This window comes from Uranotaenia lowii, chromosome 2 (genome assembly GCF_029784155.1).
Source record: "Uranotaenia lowii strain MFRU-FL chromosome 2, ASM2978415v1, whole genome shotgun sequence".
Lineage (NCBI taxonomy): Eukaryota > Metazoa > Arthropoda > Insecta > Diptera > Culicidae > Uranotaenia > Uranotaenia lowii.
Window position 1 is genome coordinate 121,893,867 of NC_073692.1, and position 26,654 is coordinate 121,920,520.

At 34.4% G+C, this 26,654-nt stretch overlaps 1 protein-coding gene across 3 annotated transcripts in view; it reads right to left on the reverse strand.

Annotated features, from left to right (window-relative positions):
* Window positions 1-26,654, reverse strand: part of LOC129745321 (protein quick-to-court-like) — an 80,286-nt gene that overhangs the window by 21,819 nt on the left and 31,813 nt on the right. For all 3 annotated transcript variants that reach the window (XM_055738316.1, XM_055738317.1, XM_055738315.1), the window contains exon 2: window positions 14,687-15,369. In XM_055738316.1, coding sequence (XP_055594291.1) covers window positions 14,687-15,208 — 522 coding nt within the window. In that variant the 5' untranslated portion in view covers window positions 15,209-15,369. The remainder of the gene's footprint in view (window positions 1-14,686; window positions 15,370-26,654) is intronic.

The window sequence follows — 26,654 nt, forward strand, 5'->3', positions numbered from 1 at the left end:
TTAACAAAAAAAGCTTTAGAAGTTACCAAAATTTGTTTGCATACATTTAGGCGTTTGTTTGCATGAAGCTGTATGTTGTGCACACAATTTTTGTATTATGATTGATGTACAAGAACGTCATTTTAAAAAAAGGTAGAACGTTCTATTTGGATAAGATTTCTCCAATGGTTCAATTCACTTTTTTTTCAATCTATTTTTGAATTTTTCTCCAAAATATTTGATTCTTTACATTTTTCATACCTTTTTGAATTCCAACATAAATATGATTTAGAACATCAGATCGAATATCGTTTCGAACTTTAAATTATGTGAGCAGCAACTATTGTTGATACAGATAAAGATGGAAATCAAGTTTAAACGATTGACTTCGAATGTGTTTCATAATCTCCATTCAAAATTGTTGTTTGTTTTTTCGCTAAAAAATATATATTTCAGGAGAAAAATTGCTGATAACCACTGCTGAACACTAGTCAAAAGTGTTTCCTAATTATTTCCTTTCCCCACAATCCCAACCAATTTTTTTTTTTGCTAGGATGCAGAGGTGACCTCGGTCCTTAAGCACAAAGTTGTTCTTTCATCCCTTTCTAATTTTTTCTAACCTATCCATTGACTACTAGGACGTGGCCGGCGCCGTTATTGATGTTCAAAGAGAGAGCATCAGTTTTGTGCATTGTGAATGTGTAGCCAATCCCAGGTTCCGTTCATTTGACCTCTGAACAATTTTTGAAAAAGAAGTATGCAGGTTTTCTTTGAGATGATGACGAGGTATTTTTTTAACAGCTAGGAAAATTTCAATTGAGGTTACATTAATTTTAAAGTTGTATCGTAGAAAATACGGCCCTTTAGGATTTGAACTCACAGTCTCTGGCTGTTTACAAAATCAAGTTTGTAAAGAAGCTTCCAAAATATTAAAAAAAAAATCTGTTTTCTTAAACCCAAAATTTTTATAACATATAAACATTTTCGACACTAGGAATGAATAATAATCCGATCGATAGCTTACAAGAAATGAGAAGTGAAAAACATGTTGAATTATCCTCTGTTAAAAGTAATCAACCACAATTATCAATAATTTTGAAATTTCCTTCCAATCTATAATTTTGTTACAGACACCCCTACTTATATCACTTATTTTTATATCTAACTGTAAGTACACATAAATACCCGATATTGGCAATTTATTCAAGCTTCTGCATCTCGAAGCGAAACCATGTTAACAACAAACGGGCGAAGGAAAATAGGTACCATCAGCCGAGGTCCATTGAGAAGATAAACAACTTTAAAGGGGTAGATAATGTAAAATGTATAAAAGAAAAAAATGTAAACCAACAGTACTTTCAAAAAACCACTAAACAATCATCGTCATCAGGCAGCGGCCGCGCTTTATTAACGACCAAACCATTCGTAATCGATTCTCTGAGAAAATCTCTCTCCATCTCGGAACCTAAACGATTTCAGTTGATTGTAATTGCAGCACTGGCTATTATTAGGTGCCTTTCATTCGGCTGGTGATTATTATTTGTTTTTTTTTTTTGTTCACTTCGTTTTGAATTCGGCGCCAGAGGGTGGCTCAATTGAGAGGAAACCGGCAATTGAAGGTGTTTCAAATACCTGCATACATCAGTAGATCACTCACCTAACAAGGCGGGAAAATCCATGGCACGTGGTTTGCTGGCCCTATGCTTAATGTGGTCCGATCTAAAATCGAACCATCATTTTAACGTGTTATTTTGAAAATATGTATGTAAATTATTGGCGAGTAGATGATACTTGTAAATTGTAATGAAAAGAAAAATCCATAAAACATACAAGCGGAAAAATACTTGTGCTTTGATTTGAACAATAAATTGAAGGTGCTTACATCAAAATTAATCTTCAACTCCTCACTTTTCTCCTGCTATTAAACATACAACAATGTAGATATAACTATTCCTAAATGTTGCCAGCGAATGACTTTTTGCATCGTTTATCGATTTTTGCTCGCCTTTAACAGAAAACGCAAGCAGGAAGTTTGGTGCATTATGCCAAAATTTAACATGCACTTTTTTTTTTTGGTTGTGTTTTAGGGGTTTACGTGCTTTTCTGCATATACGCGTAAATGCAAATATGCAACTAAGTTCGACAAAAATGTTGAGTGAAAGGTGTCTTCCAAATTGAATCCAAATGATGTTTCCTTGTTTCAAACTTTCTGCTAGTATTTTACGCGAAATAAAGCAAAAAGAATCCCACAAAATACGAATGATCCTTAAAACTTCGCTTATGAAACGAAAACTATTGGAGCCGTAGATGAAACGAACAAAGATATACCAAATTGCAAACGGCCGGGCGAGTGAACGAGAGCAAAACCAGAAAATTGGGCAAAACTGATCCACTTCACATAACAACCGTCAAAACAAAACAAAATATATACGATATGGCTCTCGATTGTGACAATCTGAACTGTTACATTTGATCAGTCTTTGGAATTAAGTTTGGATTAAGTTATGTGAGAAACTTTTTGCAAGCCACCATTATTTCACGCGGATGATGGGGGGCATTTAATGGGGGCGGAAACTCTAAAAATAAGGATTTATGTGAGTGACTTGAAGGCTTGTTTTCTATCATGTTTGCCACCAAGAAACGGTTTCCAACAAACTCTCATTGAATGCCGTGAAAAGCAGTTTTCGTGGATGAAGAGGCTTTTCATGCATTTCTCAGCTTACGAAGACATGACAAAAATAACGAGCAGAATTGTTTCGGAATAAGGAGGAAAAAAATGATAAACGGGACCGGAATGATTTTCTGGTTAATTGCAAACCGTCTCTCGGGCGACATTGTGGAAATTTCCCATGACTAAAATGCTGCTTTTTTAAGTTTATCAGCTGAATGGAAATTTCATTTCGTTGAGATAGCCATAGCTACTAAACCGAACAAATTTTCTCAGTAATTGAAGCACAGGCAAATTCCATAAGCCATGACACATGTTTTGCTTCCCCCTTTTACGAAATTTGTAAAACCAAAGTCAGAGTTCAGGTAAAAAGTTATTCTAAAACAGACACGAAAAAAGTTTAAAATTAAAAAAAACAAAAAAGATTAAAACATAAAAACTAAATGAGGAAAATGAGGATTCTTGATTCTCTTTTCTTATTTTCATCATATATTTTTGAAAAAAAAATAGCAACTAGCCGTCTTTTGCATTTTCTGACAGTGTGTAATTTCAAGTTTGTGCGCTCCAAAGTTTAGAACGATACATAAACCCGTAAATGAACTAGAAGCATTTTCGTGAGACGAAAAAAAATGTAACATTTTTTAAGTTTAAGGAGACTTGATCCTTTAATGAAGGAGACTTGATCCTTAATTAAGGGTGCCCTTAGCATAGGCAAAAATCTAGCAAAATCTGAAGATAAAAGGTCCATGAGTCCAAAGAGAATTCTTAAAGTTTGTCTTCTACCCTAGAGTCATTGCATACTTTAAGGCGCAATTTTCAAGTTTTTAGATAAATACAGTATTTTAAGTCCTATTTAACAGATAATTACTGAATAAACATTAGTTATTGGACAGATATTTGTAATTTTGTGATAACCAATGACCACGATCCATTCAAAAGAGAAATACATCTTTTCGGACTCTTGGGATCAAATAAACCCATTACATACCTTTTGAAAAACTTTAAATAATATAAAATGAAAGTTTATTCGGTATTGCTTTGAAAATATGGCATTTTGAAGTTCATATTATACTCTAACGATTTGCAAATTGGAATAAATATTTTCAATTATAATTTTTCATGTGGGAAACGTTTTGCAGTGATAGAAAAAGATTTTCAAATCACATTCTGTTGAATTTTTCAAATTAAGTTCAATATCTAGAAAAATAGAATTTTTAAAATTAGTTAGATAACAGCATTGTGTCTTGTTCTATTTGGCATTGTTTTCTAGAAAATTTGATATTAGTAAGACATTCCGGTTTCGAGATATAGCGAAGGATTCAAGTATCCCCAAAGATCAAGTATCCTCATCTCCCAAATTCTTTTTTTGTTTGTCTAAACTCTATGAAATTGTCGAAAAATTTAACATCAAACAGGATTAGAAGTTATTTTGAGAATATCTTATTATCAATGTTAGAGTTTCAGAATCCTATCGACAATGTGAAAAGTTTTCAGAGTGAGTCATCTAGCGCTAATCATTTATACCACAATACATACCAAACCAATAACAATAAAAAAGAATTATTTCATTCATATCTTTTTCAGAGCACGTAATCTAACCCGTAATCTTAAATAATCTGATGTGAAATAATAATAACTTGTAGTGATAATATGCATTTCTGAACTAATAAAAACATTTTGAAAAAACAGAGGAAGAGAATAGAATAATCCGAATTTCTAAAATTAGAATAGAGCATAAGAAAAAGTAGATATTTAAATTCAGTTATGAAATCTTCAAATATTTTATGGGAATAAATTTTTAAAAAGTCGGATTGAGACAAATCAACAGATTGTTTATTTGATAGGATCTAAACTCGTTTTGATGTTTTTAACTGATTGCTTAAGACTAGTTCAATAAATTTGTAAAGAGAAGATTGAAATTGATGCAAATTAAATGCTTGCACTCCACTTTTTTTTTCATTTTTAATTTAGAAAATTGGATATAAATCAATAGCTAAACATTTGAACTGAGTAGAATTTAAAAAAAAAATATTAAAAATATGGTTTATGATAGTTATGGTTCTATGAGAATGATGAGAAATCACAGTTGTTAATATTTAGTAAATATAAAATTTTATTAACTCTGAGAGTTTTGTAAAAGTAGACCCGAAAATATAAAAAAATTGAATTCAAGTTAATGTTTTTAAAAGTTTCTCAAGTCTTATTTTATTTTCGAAACCATCTACAAAATTGCTATTTAACTTCGTTTTAAATCATCAGAAGGTTTATTAACGCTTTTTCTTCGTTCGAAACATTTGTTAAACGCCTACAAGTGTTGCAAGGCAAAGTGGTTCAAGCAGTAGAATAAAAATCTGTTACATAACCTTCAAGTTTAAGAAAATACTTAAGTGTCAGTGTTAATAAGAAATAGATTAAAATTTTTGAATAACGTTTTACGAATCGATAAACAAACATTATGCGCCGTTCTTCTTGACTTTTTTGTATGAGACCGTGCTTTCTATCCCTCTGAAAATTTCATAATCTTGAAATGTTTTTACAAAAAAAAGATTTCACTTTTCACCGATAAGGCTGATAAACTAATTAACATTGATAGAATATTTTCGTAAACTCTTGATTTGGGATAAGAAAACTTAACAGACAGGAAGAATAGAATTTAAAAACTAGAATGTGTATAAAATCACAAAAATGTAAGTATTTAGTCCACATCACACTATTTGGCCCATAATACCTCGCAAATTATTATTTGCAAATAGGTTGCGTTCGAGTGACTTATTGATATTTCATGAAAAATTCCATTTCCTTGTAAAAAAACCAAGACAAAACTATGACCATATGATATGCATATTAGAATATTTTTGTTATGTTCGAAAGGTTATCCACCGATGCAATTTGCAGGTTCTAGAATCGATCATCGATCATGCAAATGGAAGAAAGTTAGGAATGGAAGTGATTTTGGGTGCGAGGAATGTTTTTACGATGGTTTCTTGACACTCTCTCCTTCCACTGGTGAAATAAGAAGGGGTTCCCATACATTTTTGGCCTAAATTGAGAACTAAACCAACAGATAGGAACAAATTAGGTATGGAAGTTTATTTGGGCACGAGCAATGTTTCTTCTACGATTTGGTACCCCTCTTTTTCCAGTGGGGAAAAAAGGGGGACTCACATACATTTTATGGCATAATTTGAGAACTAATCAAGCAAATCTAATTAAATTTGGCATTGCAGGTATTTGCATACTATAAATGATTTTATGATTATTAAAGATTCCTCCTGGGGAGATAGGAATGATGATTTTGCATAACGTCACTAGCGGAAAAAACCAAATATGGCATGAAAATATGCTTGGGTATTAGACTGCCCCAAATGACCCGACTTTTGAAAAAGTTATACGCTGCAGGCTGAAATTGATCCTGGGCCTAGTACAAGATCTCATGCCAAATTTGGGGCAGATCGGACTACGGGAAGGGGTCGCTCAACGAGCCTGAAGTTTGTATGGGATTTTGAGACATTTTGTTCGAGAGGAACATGAAAAAACCAGTTTTTCGTCAATAACTTTTGTCTCCTTCGACAGATTGCTTTCAAAAAAGGGTTTTCTTGAAGCCTAAACTATAAGAAATATTTCATCAGAAGGTTGCATTCCAATTAAAGTTAAGATAAAAAAGTTATTAAGCTTCAAAAATTGGCTAACTTTTTTAAGGGTGATATTCATCACTGTTTTAATGAGGCGACTAATTGTCCGACCAGGACACTCTATGTGAAATGCATGCCTTTTCGTCAAATAATGACCGATTTTAACCATTGTTGTTGCGCTCGATTGTAATTTTTAATGCTCTTTTTTTTCTAATATTTGAGTTTGGATGATATTCACTTGATAGTTCGGAAAGAAGTAAGGGCGGAAAAATTCTTGTCAATTGAAAAACAATTGCATAACCACAGGGGCTTAGGAACATGAAAGATTCACCTCCATTCTCTATCAAAAGAAGGCTACAGCTAATATAATAAAAACGTGAGAAAAATGTAAAATGGCCTTTTTTCGAAAAAATATCATTTTATTGGCTTCATAAAGCGTTGGTCCATGTGTTTTTCGATGTAAAAAAATTGTTGGCGGTTGGGTCTGACAGTAACAACCATTCTGAATAGATTTTTTTAGAAAAAAAAATTATCCTGAGTTAGGTAGAAAAGATGAAACATAAACCCAGCCCAAAGGCGGAAATATGTACAATAGATTGCCCCAAATTTGTTTGGGAAATTCAAAACCTGTTAGATGTTATGCGCTGCAGGCTAAAATTTATTCTAGTCCTAGTAAAAGATCTCATGCCAAATATGGGCCAGATAGGATCACAGCAAGGAGTCGCTCAACGAGCCTGAAGTTTATATGGGATTTTGAGACATTTTGCTTGGAAGAAACATGAAAAACCAGTTTTTCTTCAATAACTTTGGTCGCTGTAATAATATCTAATGAATACCACCGTAAAAAGGTTAGCCCATTTTTGAAGCCTAATAACTTTTTATCTTAACTCTTATCAAAATGCAGTCTTCGGTGAAATATTTTTCATAATTCAAGCTTTTAGAAAAAATATTTTTGAAAAAAATCGGCCGGCGGGAACCAAAGTTATTGATGAAAAACTGGTTATTTTTATTGGCATCACATATCGTCCAGTAATGTTTCTAAGCCCCTGTGGTTATGCAATTGTTTTTTAAATTGTCAAGAATTTTTCCGTCCTTACTTCTTACCGAACTATCAAGTGAATATCATCCAAACTCAAATATTAGAAAAAAAAGAACATTAAAAATTACAATCGAGCGCAACAATAATGGTTAAAATCGGTCATTATTTGACGAAAAGGCATGCATTTCACATATAGTGTCCTGGTCGAACAATTAGTCGCCTCATTAAAACAGTGATGAATGTAACCCTTAAAAAAGTTAGCCAATTTTTGAAGCTTAATAACTTTTTTATCTTAACTTTAATTGAAATGCTACCTTCTGATGAAATATTTCTTATAGTTTAGGCTTCAAGAAAACCCGTTTTTGAAAGAAATCGGTCGAAGGTGACAAAAGTTATTGACGAAAATCTGTTTTTTCATGTTCCTCTCGAACAAAATGTCTCAAAATCCCATACAAACTTCAGGCTTGTTGAGCGACCCCTTCCCGTAGTCCGATCTGCCCCAAATTTGGCATGAGATCTTGTACTAGGCCCAGGATCAATTTTAGCCTGCAGCGTATAACATTTCACAGGTTTTAAATTTCCCATACAAATTTGGGACAGTCTATTGGGTATCCATGAAAATGCTTGAAAAAATTTCTATAGATGATTTTTCAATTCTTCCAGTAGGAATATTGGAAAGCGAAAGGAGGGGTTTCCATGTTATATCCTTAGCATTACTCAAGAGTTTATCAAGCAAATGAAATCAAATTTGCAATGATTAATTCCACATTCTAGTGGGGAGAGAAGAATGGTGGGTATGATATCTATCCTAACTTTCCAAGCAAACAAACTTAAGAAAAAAAAAACGTTATAAGATTACGGAAAAAGTTTTATTGGCTTTTCTAGTTGATGCTTTTCTGTGAATTTGAAATCAAATAAAAACAATTCTTTTGACGTTTCGGCCTACTACCTTCAGCCATCCTCAGAAAACTATATTATAAACAAAAACTTAAATTAATACAAAAAATTCTTCACAAATGTTTTAGGGTTAGTCTGAAACTTCTATACAAATAAAGTTTTAGTAACAGATTAAAAACAATCATTATACTTTATGTTTATATTCTGTATTTCTGTAATTCTGAAATTCAAGTTGCAGTTCTCGTTTTAAGAGGATTTTAAAAGTCAGAATGATGTAAAGATTTGATTTGATTTTATGTTCTTATTTAACAAAATTTAAAGAATATGAGCGCTGATGTGTTCTAGTGGATAGACTGGAGTCTATGATAACCCAGGCTTACTTACTTACTTACAGGTATCGGCAAGAAAACTTTTAGGTTCGAAACTTGTCGACAGGTAAGATGTGTTCATTGTATAAATAACTATATGTGATAAATATTTCAGAGGGAATGCATCTGGGGTTAATCTGAAGAGAGCGAAGTGGATTGCCAACCATCGTTGGTCTCTGAAGATTGGATGCCTTCCCTCGACGAACCATCGGCCGTGGAAGCCCTAGAAGTAATTTGATGGCCAAGCCATACAGACCAAGGCAGGACCTTGCTACCGATGGGGGAATCATACATATGTACATACATACATAAAACAAAATTAAAAGAATATTCAAAAATTTCTTTGACTTTTCAAAGTGTAGCAAAGCACAACGTTTCAGCTATGTTAAATGTTTATAGATCAACGACAAATGCAAAAATATACTTGTGCAGAGTTACGATATGATGACAGTTGGAATGGATTTTTTGGTGGCCCACGATCGCGATACCCTCCCTCTCCCCTACATTAATATATTTATTCAGTTGTATTTGAAAATAAATCCTGTTGTTGAATAAACTATCAATTTATAAAAAAAACCTTTTCACATCGGTTCCTAAGTCATGTTTCGCTCCTTTAAGCGTCAAGGTATAAGCCTTTTTAAATAAAGTAATTTTTTGAGAAGTTCAAATGTAATGCTTTTGAGGAAAATGTCTGATCTAAAAAAACTCTTCCTCTTATTGAACTAATCGTTGCTTCCATAGGTGTTTCTCGTGTACTTGGTCTCAAGTACTAGTTGAATCTAGGAGTGTCCCAAATTTGTATGGAAAATTTAAAACCTGTGAAATGTTCTATGCTGCAGGCTTAAATTAATCCTAGGCCTAGTACGAGATCCTGATCCCAACATCCTTAAAAATGATAGCCCATTTTTGAAGTGCACTAACTTTGTTATCTTAACTCTAATCAAAATGCAGTCTTGAGATGAAATATTTGTCATAGTTTGAGCTTTAATAAAACCTGTATTCAAAAGAAAGGGGGTCAGAGGGGATTAAATTTATGGATGAAAAACTTGTCCTCCCGAACAAAATCGTTCAAAACCCTATACAAACTTGAGGCCCCTTCTCTGGCCGAAGTTTGGTATGGTATCTAGTCCTACTTGGCTTAGGATCTCTTTTAACTTGCAGGGCATAACTTTTTCAAAAGGCAGATGATTTGGGGCACATTAGTAGATGTTAGGAAAAAGAAATGGGAAAATGCAGATTGAAAAAAGTTTAGAAAACAGCTAGGAGATAAAGGCATAACGAGCACCCAGGGCATGATAAGCAATCCTTTTTTCTACAAAAGTACGTATTTTTTTAAACAAATGTTCATGAGGATTTGTTTCGTACTACCTATAGTATTAATTTTTCACCAAAAAGAAATATCCTTTTCATCTTTACATAAATATTAAATAATTACCAGCTAGGTTCTCAAGTGACGAAAGTCTTATAGTTTTTGAGCCCCACCAAATAAACTTTTATGACCTTTAAATTATCTTGATCTGAAATGAACACACTGCAACATGATTTACACATTGTTTCTCAATTTTCACCATCTTAAGATTTTTGATTTTTCACTTTAATCCATTTTAAAACGCGTTTTTACTTAAATTTGTTGACATGGGGCGAACAGAGCACTATTAATCAGGGCAAGATGAGCGTTTTCTACCGTAGAATCTGGCAGCGAATTCAACTCGATAAAGTAACTGAATAAAAGAGCTACAGCTTGACTTGTTTCATCTGTCGATTTGGCCTATTGGTAAAGTGTCGGAGAGGTAATCAGTAGACTCGAGTTCGATTCCTGTTTGAGGGGTTTTTTAACATACCATTCATGATTGATTTTTTTTATTGTTACATTATACGGCTAGTAGCATCATCCGTCAAACAAAACACCAGAAACATAACGTATGAGCTTGTGTTAATTCTTTGAATTTTACAAACAAACCTAGATTATTTTGTTATTGCTTTGTTTGATGCATCTACGCCTCACGGTTTAGTGTCAAATGTATCGATCATGAATGATGAATGAAAAAAAAAATCACCTTGACCAGGAATCGAACTCGAGTCTACTGATTACCTCTCTGACTCCTAATCAAAAGGCCAAATCGACAGATGAAACAAGTCAAGCTGTAGCTCTATTATTCAGTTGACTTCATCGAGTCGAATTCACTGCTAGATTCCCCGGCAGAAAACGCTCATCTTGCCTCGAAAAATGGTGCCTATACTGCCCCAGGGGGGGTTCTCATTGTGCCCCTACAGTGACTGGTTTTCAGCTTTCGGCAAAAAATTTTAAAATGCTTTTTCGAACGTTTTCATCTACTTTTTCAAGCTTCATCCAATTAGGCAATAGACTATTTGGGTGTCTGAACACGAAACAATGATGTAGGGCTAGGTGGGGTAATTATGAACAAAATTTCTTCATTTGGCACACTTACAGCCACCATACGTTTATTTTTTGACATAAACTCTGAAAAGCTGCCAAGAATGGATGTTTCCGTGCTCTTCATCATTCTGTAGAGCAACTTTTTTTTTGGTCGCAATCCACGTCTTTGAGACGTCTGTTCATAATTACCCCGTCTGTTCATATTTACCCCCCTCTCTAGGGGGTAATTATGAACACGGATTACGGACTTGTTATAAAATTTTTGAAAAGTAACAGTATTTATAAGTTACATTTACCCATAGTAAGCAGTGTATGGGGGTTTTTTACTTAAAAAATTATGTTCATAATTACCCCGAACGCTGTTCATATTTACACCGAGACTTGTTAAATATGATTTATATGGTGTCAGAAAATCTCAATTCAACACCAAATAATTAAAATAATTAGCAGTAATAAGAAAATGGGTTGTTTTATAAGAACTCAATTCAATTTATGTATAAAACTTATAAAATAAATAAATGTTATCAAAATTAAGAGGTAAAGCAACATAAAAAATCACTATTTAGTGTTTTTTTTTGTATTGATTTCTTCTATCTTTTGTTTCGGTAGTTTAATTTTTTGTTGCTTCTTTTACGTTTTGGTTGGTTTCTTTTTCTTTCGTTTCTTTATGTCGTTGCAGATCATTTTTATTTGATAGGACATCTCCATACGTGTGAAATTTTAGGTGAGTTTGGCTACTCGATAGTTTTTACATCCGTTTTAAATGTCCTGCGCAGCAAACATCAAGTTTTCACCTAAATTTCGTGGGTTAAGCTTTTCACGTACGTGCGAGATATCATGAAATTGAAACCTATACATACAGAAAATTCCATTTTTTTTTAAAGATGGTTGTTTCACAAAAACACCCATTAAAATCTTCTTGGATCAGTGAACTGAGTGAACAGTCATTTTTTGCAAGGCAAGGCTATATGATCGACTGTTTTGAAAAATATACTAATTAATTTTTGTATCACCTGTACGAAAGTAATTTTTGTATCACCTGTACGAAAGTAATTTTTGTATCACCTGTACGAAATTTCATATTAGTAGCTCTATTTACTCAAAAAAAATTATTACTGCAGAAGTTTTCCTCACCAAACTGAAAGAGAAAATCTTCAACCAAAAGATTTTCATTTTGTACTAAATTTTAAAAAATGTATTCGAACAAATAAAGATTGAAAAAAGTAACTAAGTAAAAAAATAAGACTGCAAGAAAATAGATTTTGGATCTTTGTTATCCGAATGTAACTCATAAACAATTATTATTTGCTGTAATTCAAATGCCCTGAATAGCAGCACGTTGTCCAAACATACAAGACAATTTATCTTTTTGATCTTCGTTCCGTAGACTTATTCACCTATTAAATTTATCATGGTTTTTCATATATTTTACTGTTGACACAGAGATTTAAGGTTTATAATAATGTTAAATTTCACGCGGTAAAGAATAAAAGCTGGAGCAGCAAACCTTTTGTTAAAAAATGATGAATTTTATTTTTAGTAAAATTAAAAATTTCTTCAAGTCTAGTTTATAACCTTGTTATTTATCAATACCAAAAAAAACTGACTTTGGAAGGACGTTAAACCTTTATTCGGTGTTAGAAAACTATTCCTGGGATACAGGTTTTCGGTTTTGGTATAACCGGTAAAACTATGCTTACGCACCACTCACTAAACCTAAGAAAACATTTGACTGCATTTTTGTCTATTAACAAAATGCAAGTTCTTATCACTATTTTTTTAAACAAAATTAGGACTCGTTTAAATGCGGATTTAGCTTTTTTTCAAAATTTCCGTTTTATAAACTTTTTTCTCTCTTGAAGTTTTATTCAGTTTTGATAAAATTTTGTTCAAAACTTTTTTCAAAGACTGGAAAGAACTGGCGTAGCTTTTTTTAAATCAGAATCTCACTTTTAGAAGAAAAAAATCAATTTTTCAAAAACTCAAAACTTAACACATTGCAGACCTAGTTGAACTATGAAATTTATTAAATTTGGTCCAGTAAGATCCTGGGATATAGAATGCCGATTGTTGATGTTTCCTGGCTAAGATTTTTTCACGGTTCTGTGTTAAGATCTTACAAAAGGGGGGGCGGTAGTTCTGTGAGAAATTTCTTACAAGGGGAGGAGGGGGAAGGGGGTCTGGAAATGCTTGGATAATAAGTGAATGGCTCCCTAAGTTGGTGAATAAAACATTTGACCATCAAAAAGCCAAAGAAATGTCAGGAAATGTTTGTTCATAATTACCCCATAGGACGATAACTATGGGGTAAATATGAACACTCATCTGTAAATCTGTGCGGATAAAATTGTTCAAAATTTCTTCAACATCCAGATAAAGCATCCTAAACTGGATGTAAAACAGTTGAAAACAACATTCCAGCTGGATTTCCTATGATCAGATGACCAAAACCTTGAACACTGTCCAAAACAATTTCCGTTTCCCGGGGTAATGGTTTTTTAAAACATCTGAAATGATATAATTAGGATTTAAAAACAGATCGGAAACAGCTTATAGCTATCAATCGGATGTTAAACTACCACTTTGAGAACTTTTTGTGTTCATTTATCCCCCACACCAGCGCGTATGGCACTTGTTCGGAATTACCCCGTATTCATAATTACCCCACTTGACCCTAATTCACATATTATAGCTGTTCTCTATGGTTGAATAAGCGTTTTCCTTAAGGTGGCCATTATACCCCTCCCCTACATATGAATAATCTGTGTTTCGTATTTCAAAAATCCAATAATTTCAGAATGTGTAAAATAATGTCTATCAAAAGTTTTATTTCACTATCTATTCAGGATTCCTCTACTGAAACCAATTAAACGGTTATTGATTTAAAAGTCCCTATGACACATTCCACGCGATTGTACCGCTGACAAGTGATTTTTATTCGTTAACGTTTCAAAAAACAGGTAAAAAAGTTTTAGAATGATGACGGTTAATGAATTTTTTCGCTTTCAAGATTTTTACCCGCACTTTTTAAACTATGTATTTGATATTTTCACGAATCCAAGAACAGTGTAAAACTTTCTTACCCTTGTCCCTATTATAATTCACATCAATATGTAAAAATTATGTGATTTTATTCAAATTTAAGTACATGTATCTGAGGGTCGGTGCAAAATAAGGTGTTACTGGAGCTTCATTCTTTTGCACTAAACTTACTTCACATTCGTATCAAAACGTAAAGTTAACTCCTAATTTTTATTGACTTGGCACATCAGAGTTCAAAATATTCACTGGTCGATAAACTATCAGAAATACACGGATTGAGGAACAGAAATTACACTTTTGACGTCAAACTTAAAAAAACCTTTTATCGTCAATTGAAAATTGAATCAGATAAAAGAATCATTTACCGAAGCTTTTTAAAATGTGTTTCCGTTTATGGAGCTCAAATCACAATCAAACGAAAGACGTAAATCTCGTGTACGTCATACGCAATAACAGATCAGGGTTGAAACTCGTACTGAATCACCACATCACCTTGTTGATGGTCGTAAAGTGTGGGTGGTAGAAATCGAATATGCACCCCAAGTGTAGTTACTATCAAAAAACTAGGTCAAAAAAGGATGCACTTTGCACTTTTGAATTCGACTAACCAGCTGGCCTAATTATCGTAACACACGAAAAAAAACCCTAATTCAATGCACTCACCATTCCCCGTTCATTTTTCTGCAGGCTGTTTTTCCTGGTCGACGACTGCGAGGATGAAGGTTTCTGCACCACCAGGAAACTGCCACCGTCATTGCTGTGCGAGGATCCGTGATGATGTCCGATTACTCCATTGGGTAGATGAGGACTGCCAGAATCTTTGCCGGCGGACGGCGACGAAATTTGCTTGTCGGTCGATCCGAATGGCTCCATGGTGGCGCCGCGCTGCTGGTGAAGCGATTTCGGCCCATTGGCAAGGGCATTTTTCACTTTTACCCCGGAGGACGACGGACCGGACAAATTCGCTGAAGGATGCATCATTAGGTGGCCACCAGCAACAGCACCACCACAGTCACACTCGCGGTAATGTTGGTAGTCATGGTGGAAACTGCGGCTAGTGCGCATCCGCAGCGAATGGCAGCGGCGAAACGGGGTCGGCGACAGCACCGGAATCCTGGTGTTTTCGCTTTCGCCCGGGAACCCTCGCCGGTGTTCCAGCGGCGTTACTGGCTTGGAAGCGGACATTATCCCGGTATCGGAATGGGTTTCCCACTACTAGAGACACCTGTACGTCAAACTCGGCCACCACCATTGGTTGTGGCTTCTGGTCATCGGCTGCAGCTATTCGGGCGTTTTGGTTTTTCAATCTCTCTTCAACTGCAACCGACGATGGTGGCTCAAACTACCTGTGTAGATGAAGGGGAGAAAAAAACAAAACAACATGCTTTTTAGTAGAAAGTGTAACAATATTTTTATATCGTGCCTCAAATGGAGGCCAAAGATAATCTATCTATCTGATGCTTCGGCTTGGCAATTAAGCTGTTCGCTCTGATGGCTCTCTTTGCTCAAAGGTGAGGATGGATTGGATTGGATGCGTGAAGGCCACGTGCTTTCGCGATTTTAATGACCATATAATTGTGGCTGCCGATGCTGGTCTGCCAGCTCTAGACGTAGTGATGCAAGGCGGTATACGTTATGTACAACAACAACAACGACTTCAACACGACTCTGCGCGATTTTCAACAGAAAAACTGAAGTTGTTTTGATGCATTTTCCTTGAGACTCCACCATGAGAGCAGTGGCTAAGAGACAATAATAGAAGCCATCATCAGTGATGAATGCTTCAATCAAAGGTAGGTAAACAAAGAAGCTTGAACATGTTTTTGTTTTCTGTCACGAATTCACGTGTAATGGCTGTGTAGTGATGTTGTTCTAGTTTTTCGAGACATTATGATTGTTACCAATTCGAAACAAACCGGAGACATTATGTAAAGTAACAAGTGGTTAGATGTCTAGACAGAAGGTTGATTTTCATCGAGTTAGGAATACACGAAACGATGATGATCAATATCCCTCCATTACCAAGTAATCACATAAAGAGATTATTGAATTTATTTAAAAAAAACTTTTTCAACTTAAGAAATCAGACAAAACACGAAAAATCTAAAAATGATTTTATTGGAATTTGTAACGCCTAAAATTATTGATCTAATTTGCATAGAAATTATGGGTAAGCTCCTATACAATTTTATCCAATTTTATGATATTCTTTCTAAACTAAATGTGTTTGAAAGTTCTTGTGAGACAAATATTGATGAACTTAAATTGATTTTCAAAAAATTTAGAAAAATGAAAGTTGCCTGAAAGCACTTTAAACTTTTTAGTTAAATTCTTCAATAAATGTTTTCACTTGGCCTATTTTCCCAATAAATGGAAAAATGCCAAAGTAACTCCAATTTTGAAACCTGGAAAAAGTGCTTCAGAGCCTTCAAGTTATCGACCAATTAGTATGCTTCCTTCTTTAAGTAAACTATTTGAGAGAGTTGTTTTGAATAGAATGATGATTCACATTAATCAGAATTCTATTTTCCCTGATGAACAATTTGGTTTTCGTCATGAACATTCTACTACACTTCAACTTTTGAGTGCAACTAAAATGATTAACGCTAGCAAATCTGAAGGTTATTCAACTGGTGTTGATCTTCTAGATATTGAAAAAGCTTTTGACAGTGTTTGGCACAAAGGTTTAGTAGCTAAATTAGCTCGATTTGATTTTCCTGTATATCTCACCAAAATTATTCAAAATTATTTGACTAACCGAACCTTACAAGTAAGCTATCAAAATTCATGCTCTGAAAGGACACCCATTAGAATTAGTGTCCCTCAGGGTAGTATACTTGGGCCAATTTTATACAATATTTTTACTTCTGACCTTCCTGATGTGCCAGAAGGAAAAGGCAGAAGATTATTTGCTGATGATACTTTGCTTTCAGCCAAAAGCGCCGATGTGGTCTAGTGGATAGGCTGGCGCGAGTCTGGTATTAGTACGCCAGGCGTACTGGGTTCGATTCCCGGTATCGGCAAGAAAAACTTTTGGGTTCGAATCCCATAAGCGGGCCGACAGGTAAGATATGTTTCATTATATAACTGACTGTATAATTGGAATGTTCAATCAGTTGCCAGCTGGCCAGGTATATACACGGATGCCGGAATACCTGTAAGTAAACTAGCCCACCTGATTGATTCGTTCTTCCAAAATATACCTACATCAACACACGCAATACATTCACCACATAACAGTTCATACGAAGCCATGGGGTCCGGGTATGGAGCGCGCTGCATTGGAGATTTGTCGAACCTAATAATCTAAGGAATGCATGTGAGCCCATACTTTGGCAGAAACTGCGGTGAATCCGTGCACCCATGGTGGATTACCAACATACATACATACATGATACTTTGCTTTCAGCCAAAGATCGGAATTTACGGTTTAAACCTAATGAAAATCATTCCATAACTTTTAATGGGGTTTCATTAGAATGGTCAGATCACGTGAAGTACTTGGGACTTACACTTGATCGGATCTTGAAGATATTCAATCTAAATGTAAAAAACACACTAAATCTCTTTATTCTCTCATCAACTGGAAATCCAGACTTTGCCTAATGAATAAGTTGCTCATATACAAACAGGTGTTCCGACCAGCGATAATGTATGCAGTTCCGATTTGGTCTAGCTGCTGCGCAACGAGGAAAAAAGCCATCCAGAGGATTCAGAACAAGGTTCTGAAAATTATTTTGCGGCTTCCACCTTGGCACAGCACCGAAGATCTTCATCAGATTGCGGGCATTAAATCGATCGAAGAGATGGCCAACAAAATCATCTCTAACTTCAGAGGAAAATCAATGCAGTCTTCCATCGCAGAGATTCGTTCTCTTTACAATTAAGTTAGTTTTTAGGATATAATTTAGGTTTAAGTTTATACATATATATATTTTTTCTCTACAGGATATTCTCCTGTAAATCAAATAATTCATTGCTCTAGCAAATTTAAATCAAATAAACAATGTTAAAAATTTACATAATCAAAGAGTTGAACTGATCCTAATTGATCTGAACACATAATAAAGTGTAATAATATAACTTGAATGTAATGATTAAAAGGCTAATAAAGACTTATTTAAAAACGAAATCCCAAGCTTAAATATCGAACACTGTTGTACCGGAAAAGGTTTTCAATTCCTGTCTGCCAACTGCAACGTTGAAAAAAATAGCGGAAGCCATAAAAATGGTAAACCGACCATTATCGAAACAAACCATTTTTTTTTAAATGGGTGAAATTCATTAGATAAATTTGTGCACTTTCTTTGTGAAAATAGAGAACATTACAACGATTTTGAAAACTAGGGTTTTATTTGAACTATCAATTTTCCTAAAGAGGGCGAGTAATTTGGACCTCTGAGAAAAGAAGTTTAGAAGTTTTTGTTTGTAAATTTTACCTCAATTATGCAACATTAAAGAATTTTTTACAAAATTAGGTATAATATTTTTTAGATCATTATTCAGTATTGAAGTATTCAGCAAAGTTGTTAAACAAATTGAATCTTCTTTATCAAATACTCAAAGAATTTCTTTAATGATGGCAGAAAGCGTTGTAATATTTTCTAATCATTTTTTTTTTTCAAATTATTTGCCTTATTTTTCAAAATGTTGTACATCTGAATCCTTCATTGAATAAAGGATAATAAATAGATCCGTAATCGGTCTATAGTTTTTATGCAAGTTTATCAGTTACCTTTCAAAGATCGACTGATAATTATAAAAAAAAATCCACACGTTGTATCATCACAAGAAGAGGTGATACACAGAATCTGAATTCAGGACGCAAAAATTCAAAAGCCACTGATTGAAACACAGGCACTAAAAATACTGATCGTTTATGTTATTTGTCAAACACCAAAAATTAATATAATAATAAAAATTCTAGTAAGTATGTTTTGTTTTTGGTCTGGGTGCTTAATAAAGATTTTATTTTAAAAATTATATTTGTATTTCAAATCGAAAGATTGATTCTGGACAAGATATGAATTTTGACGACGTTGAAAAGTTACGTTCTATTTACGAATATTTTTTTATTGACTCTTTAGAAAAATTTCGAGGCTGAACAGTTATTGGCCAGGATACCCCTGCTTTTCCGCTGGGTTTAATATATCATTTGAAAATCAATAGTTATCAATTAAATTTGATTCAGAGCCATCAGCAAGACAGTTTATTTCGAGAGAATTTCAACAGAAAGAATTTGACATAATAAAACATATCTCACGGGTTTCTGATGATGCTTAAATTCGATGTCAAAAACTCATAGATAATCAGACTCATCGCATTCCTACTCAGCAGAAAATTTCTAAAAGTATACGGAATATAAACACAAACACAAACAGGATCTCAATGAAACTTGATGTTTCCTCGAAGAGATTCCTTCTCACTTAACTCTAAGCGTACAACTTTCGAGGATATGATATGGCTAGCATCTTACAAATGCTAAAACCACCAACCCACAGAACGTGTACTATGTATGCCGTGACCGAGATTCGATCTCACGACCGTTAGCTTAGAAGACTTGAAGGCTATCCTCTACGCCACGGGCTGCGGACACGAGTGATCTATTTTTGCACAAGTATAATTATAAAAAGATGTAGTTTTCCACTCTTTTGGATGTAATTTTAGTCTTTTCTCAAAAAGCAAATAAAAATAAATTATTTTGGTATAATTTTACATTCCATGATGTAAAAATAAAGCGGCCAATGAAATTTATATCACAAGCAGTGTGAAATTATATCTTTTTGATTTAATATTGACTAAAACTGTTTGTTCGTGCAATTTGCCAGTCGAGTCATTTTTCGGAAACCGAGTGTCTTCATTCTAAGCGACGAAGCTCCATCATCTCTATGGTAAAAGTGGTAGATTTTTAAATTGAAAAACAAACGAATGATGTTATTGAAATTAATTATTTGTTTTTCGATCACAGCGACGCAGATTTTGAAGTGGAATTTGATTCCCAGGAGAAAAATTTGCCTGAACAATTCGGGGCAAATCCGGACCATTGCAGTCTGGAACGGAATTCCCTTTGGTCCCCCAGTGACGCTGACCAATTAGAACATTAGCAGAATGGACATCTTCGTATTCAACAGTGCGCCAGCCTGGCGGTGCTCTTGATGGTGGGGGATAGTGTATTTTTCTACACAAACGATTCATAATATCCCAATATTTCATAAAAAATTTCTAATATTCTGAAAAAAAAATCTAAAATTTTACATAGCTGTGTATTTTTACACGACAATATGCTGTTATCTTTTCGTGCATCGTTTTTTATCTAAAATTACACGAATTTTTCTTGCTGTGTATCGTTCAAGCTGTTAAAATTGAAATTTTCAAGTTTGTCTTATTTCCAAATTATGTAGGGGAGAGTGGGGTGTCGTGGGCCATGGGGAAACATGGGCCACTTTTAATATCTCAGATGTGCGTTGAGATAAAAATCTCAAACCAACTGTCATCGTCGTCACTTTGCGTGAGCATATATTTCTATATGTTGTTAACTCAAGTACGCATCATATGCTTCTTTTATTTATCAAGCTAAAAAAAGTTAGAAAAATTTACTTACGTAATTAAAAAAAACACCCGCTAATTTCATCGATGGGGAACCTAAAGTGCATAACAAAAATATGCTCATACGCTTATGATCTTAGTTTTTTCATGATCTTTCACGTGGAAATGGAATTTTTGATGAAACATCAATAAGTCACACAAACGCAACCAATTTGCAAATCATAGCCTGTGGGGAATCGTGGGCCACACATCTTGAACCACCTATATTTTTATGTTTTTATTCACATTCAGAACTAAAAATACGTTTTTCCTATCTTTAAAGTTTTCTCATGCCAAATGAAGAGTTATGAAAAATATTTTGTCCATCCTATATACACCCTTATTCTCGTTTTCGATCGAATGACATTCGTTCGAAAGTTTTGAAATTTTGTATTCTTGTTTTCGTTCGAACGAATGAGAACAGTTCGAACTTTCGAACATCGTTCGAACGAACGAAACGTTGCATTCCCGTTTTCGATCGAACGTATTTCTGCTTTTGACTGACAAACGCGAGTCTGATGCTGCGAACGGCATGCGTAAAAAGATCTAAAAAATCAGGGAATTGAAAATTGTTAGGAAATAAGACAATAAAAAATCAGAACATACAACCTATTTTATTCGAGGTTGATTTAAAACAAATATTGCGAAAATTTTCGAAATAAATTTTATTCCATCGATCTAACTGGCTAACAAACGCAAGTCTCATGCTGAGGCTCAAGGGCGTTCTTTAAGTTGGGTGGCTTAGAAAAATAAAATTTAAACACGGTTCAAAATAACAGAATTAATTCTCAAATTTGCATATTGATTTAGGCGCTTCAAAAGTTGAAAGAAATCAATTTTTTATTCAAAAGGTTTCAAATTTTAAGCATTCCAGTTTCTTAGTTTCATTTATAACAAACAAAAAACAAGAGTCTGCTGTTGCGAATCTCGGAAGTCAGTGAAGTTGGCCGGTTAGGGAAAAATAAGTGATTCAAAATAATAATAATAATCTTGTATTTATCCATAATTTTGGGAATTGAATATATTAGATTTTTCTTTGATACTTCTATCTATCACCATCACCACCGGCTGGCAATGAAAACAGATTCTGCGCCTGGAAACAATCAGCTCCTGGTGTGGCCTTCTAGGGAACCGCTTCGGTTACGACTGCACTTGGAGAATTAAATAATGCCGGTCCAGATCCGCTGCTGAAATCATTTCCTCGACTGCTGATTTTTGCTTCGACTTTCGAGGACACCTGCGGTTCATCGATAGGTAGGGCCTAGTTTCACTTTTTTGACACCGCACAAGAAACTAAAATTTAAAAAACACAAAATTTGGTTCCTTCTGTCGTGTTGTCCGTATCCGTAAAGACCGTTTTTCGGCTGTGCTCCAACCAGTTCGATGAAATTTCACACGAAACGAAAATTGTTTACAATAAATTTCTGACGAGAAACGTCAGTTTGTCCAATCCGGGTGCTATGATTTTTCGAACATGATCTGGTAACACCAACATCAAACGTATCGCGTTCGAACGAAAACAAGAATAGCTTTTTCGAATTCGATCGAAAGTATCCGTTCGAACGAATGTCAGATACGCCGTAAACCAGAATAAGGGTGATAAGTAATTTTGCCAAAACGTTCGCGAGCCAGGTTTTGGAATCTTTTCGATCATACACAGCTCCCTTTTTTATTTCATCATCTGAAATTGCTTAAAAATAACGGAATGAATTAGGAAATCACAGTTTTTGGTCAACTCATAAACTTTGCATGTTATTTGGTCAATTTGGATTTGGTGGCCCACGATTCCCCACCATTCTTCAAAATCTAAAAAATATTGCTCTTTTTCAAACAGTCAGAATTTGGGGAAAATAACTTATTAAAAATTTAAAAAAAAATACCATATGATACCTTGAAAATGTAGAAAACCATACCATTTTTTATTTTCATTTTATCATTTATAATAAAGAAGTTATGGAACAAAGAAAAAAAGTGGCCCATGATTCCCCACTCTCCCTTACTGAATGGCAATCAAACTTTTAAAATTATAAGAAAAATATAATCATTTTAAATACATATTTATTTTTTTGTTAGTAAAGTCATAGTTTCTTCAGGAAGAATAAAACAAGGCGTAGATCGTCAGTCTAATTATACGTGATCGTAGACGAAATATTGTTTGTAATAGGCGTTTTAAATACATATAACTCTGACATGGCTCATCCAAAATGGCTTCACTTTGATAATATTAGAATAAGCTTTCCAGATTGCCCGGTTTTATCCGGACTTCCGGATATTTTGCATAAATTTCAGAAATGGTTCGGCTCGGCCCGGTTGCCCGGATTTCGTTGAAAATACCCGGATTTTTTTTCACTTTTTTCGCAAAAACAAACAAAAATCCCAAATCGCGGAACTATGATGGAAATGGTGCCGTTTTCAGGTCTTGGTCCATTTACTTTGAGAGATTTCCATGCAAGCAAGCGCAGTGACGAAACATGCCGCTTTCAAAATTTCATCGTAATATGTCAAAAAATGACCTTAGACAACTAGTTCCGATTATAACGAGCCTAAATGTCAAATTGTTGCAAAAGATATAGAAATATTTTTGTCCGCTTACTTGTAAGGGGTTCTTCCATAGTGAAAACGTGTTGGAAAGGTTCTGGCAAACTTTTATTATAAATTTTTTAACGGTCGTTATGAAGAACGAAGAGTTAGTTTATTTCTTTTAAAAATAACTTTAATTGCTGAAAAAAGATAAGTATTGAGGAATGATTGTAAACTGTGCGTTTTTCATAATAGCTTGAATGAGACTCTATTAGATCTTTATATCATCCATTGTCAAATTATTAAGTACGGTATAAATTATACCTGTCTACGCTCAATTCTTCATCAAAATCAAAATGTAAATCTGCTTGGAGGACATCATGGCATAATTGAATTTATGTGTGCTAAAGTTTATTTTCTGTAAAAAAAACTCAAATTCACGGGTTGAAAATAAAATCACAATGCGAACAACGATGGCCGTCAGAAAATTGCCGGTAGCTTCTGCGAGTGCTGGTCGATGTTGCTGTTGTTGCCATGAATAAATTACCATCGGAAGCACCTGATTCATCATAATGGAACCCTCAACCATTTCTCTGATGGAGCTAGGTTGTATTATCATCCGAAATCATCTGATCTAATCAGCTGCACCGTCAATTACAGGCCATTTGCAGAAGCTGTAAAGCGGGTTGCTGTACTTAATACAATTCATTGACACTGAGCGGGGCCGAAAGTGATAGGCAAGACTAAAAGTGGAAGGCATGCAGAATAACTGCATGCTGTTGGATTAAATTATTAATCATTATTGATGGGAAAGACTGCAATTTTGTGATTGTTTCACACTGAGGGAAAAAAAGAAATTTGAACGTTTATTTGTGAGAAATCGAACATGCAGCTTTCAAAGGTCAATTGTTGACAAGTGTTTCGATGGGAAAAATCATAGCTAGGGAATCTGGCCTAATTAAAATGCTTTTTCCTTCATTCCAATCATCCATAAAGATCGAATCGTTTGATAGCTATTTTAAGTTTATTTGAACACTGATTGAACAAAAACTCTGACACCAATTTCAGCTGAACCTGGTACGGTTGAGAAGTAAAAAATCGCAGTTGATTTCGAGGTCGATGTTCGTTAAAAGAAAAACGCCGAATCAGAAAAAACACAAAGCCCCAACAACCTCACGAGTCATTCGTTTCATTCGAATTGCAACAACTGCATGCAGGAAAAGATTGGCCGATTTATATTTGAAAACTGCGAAGGTCGAACGAAATTGCTGCTGCTGTTAGTGATGGGAGTAGGAAACGGAGACTGGCAAGGCCTAGTTATATTGCGAGCTTTGGTGCCGATTGAATCTTTTGTGTTCGAAAAAAAGAAGATTAGTTGACGTGTTTGAACCCCATCTTCATTTATAAAGTTTTCCAATATTCACGGTAGTTTGGGTTTTGGAGTTTGTAAAAAAAAATAAATACCTTAAAAAACATTGATCTAACCATGGAAAACATAAGCATACTTTCCCTGGGTACAATGTTTTTTTTTATGGAACAGAGTTTTCCAATTTCATTGAACTGAAATCAAACCTACAGTACTAATATCACACTCACAAATCAACACCAATTGTGTTGAATGCAATAAAAAAAGGAAGCTCACCCACAAGGCACATGAAAAAATGATACCCTAACGTTGTGGCATTCCATTGGGTTTTTTCTCTATCCATCAAATTTGACAAAAAACAACAACAGAATCAAGTAACGATTTGAACGCTTTCGCCGCAACCGATTGTTACAAGTTGTTTTTCTCGCGCCCTTTCGTACAAAACATATGTAATGAAACAGTTGTACATATTTGCGAAACCAATCCCTTATTATCTTCGCTATCTTTCGCAAGACGTCATGACTTTACATCAGCCAGCTGCTGTGATGACAGATAGTTGATCTCTTTTGTCACCGAGTTGATCTGGAAGCAAAGATTAATCAATACCGTGAAAAGGTAGGTACCACATATAAAGGCTCGATTCGATTCACTTTCATGGGTTATTGCAGCCAATTGATTGTCACTAGGAGGCCATACAACTCCATTTGACTCAGTCAATTGTTAAAGAAGTTACATAAAAGATAAATTAGCAAAGTTTTGAGTTGTGGTTTAAGTGAAGTTAAACGATTAAATCATATTCTTGGAGAAATAAAAAAAAAGCTATAAACCAACGCCTTTTTTCAATCCTCACAAAAATGGCCACATAATAAATGATTCAAAACTAACTGAGTACCTAGTTAAAATATAAAAAAACAGAATTATTTAGAATCAAGAAAGTTGCCGTGTCAATAATAAATTTGTACGATCAAGATTAATTTTTTTTCAGACATAACATTAACAAATAAATTTTCAAGAAAATGAAGTTATTTTACCAATTTGTGGAAAATTAAGGTTCAAAATATCAGATTTTTTTGTCACCCTTTAACCTTCAGGTTTAATGGGTGAACATGAACATTTCAGAAGACAAGTCAAAGACAAATGAAAAATCAACAATTAATTCAGTAGGTACCTTTTCTATGCACAAGACAAACTCAGGCATTTTCTATTTATTGTATACTTCCCACATTTTTTTTAAAGAAAAAGGTTCGGTTTTCCATTTTATATTGAAGTGATTTGGATTTTTTTTAATTTAAAAACAATCTGAATAAAATGAATTTCATTTCTAAAATAAATTTCTTCTGCGAATTATGCAATAATCTGTACAAAGGACAAAGTCCTAAACAAGTAACTTATCAAACGAAAGAGAAACTAAAGAAATTGGGATATCACTGAAAAGAAAACTTAGAAGTGGAAAAATGTCTGCCTGTCAGTCTGATTTCTATAGACTCAGAAACTACTGAACCGATTTTCAAGAAAATTGATAGGTGAGGACATTGGAAGATGGGGAATTTTTCTATTATAGTTTGAGATCCATCACTCCTCTCTAGCAGGGGGGAGAAGATCTCGCAAGCAAAAGATACATGCTTGAATATCTCGAGAAATAATCAAGCAAATGGAATGAAATTTGGCTCACGAGGGCATATGGTTTGAAATAATTTTTTAAATATGAATTTAGACCCCCCCCCCCCCCCCACTTCCCGTATGGAGATAGAAGAGGAGGAGGAGGCTCCCATACAATTTTTTGTACATTTCGAGAACTAATCAGGCACCAAATTTGACCTAGGTGGTTATTTGGATATGAAAAAAGTTTCTATGACTGTTTTTGGCTCCGTTTCTTCGATTGGGGAGATACAATGGGGAGAGGTGGTCTCCCCTACAATTTAATGCATTTTTCGATCACGAATCATGCAAATGGAATCAAATTGCATATAGGACGGTATTAAGCTATGAGTCATGTGTCTATCTATCCGATGTTTGAGACCCATCCCTTCTTCCGCTGTGGATGAGAAGGGAGGAGAGGATCTCCCATATAGTTTTATACATTACCCGAGAGCTAATCGAGTAAACAAATCCAAATTTGTCATGGGAGTGATTATATACAGTTATTTTATTTTGTTTTGA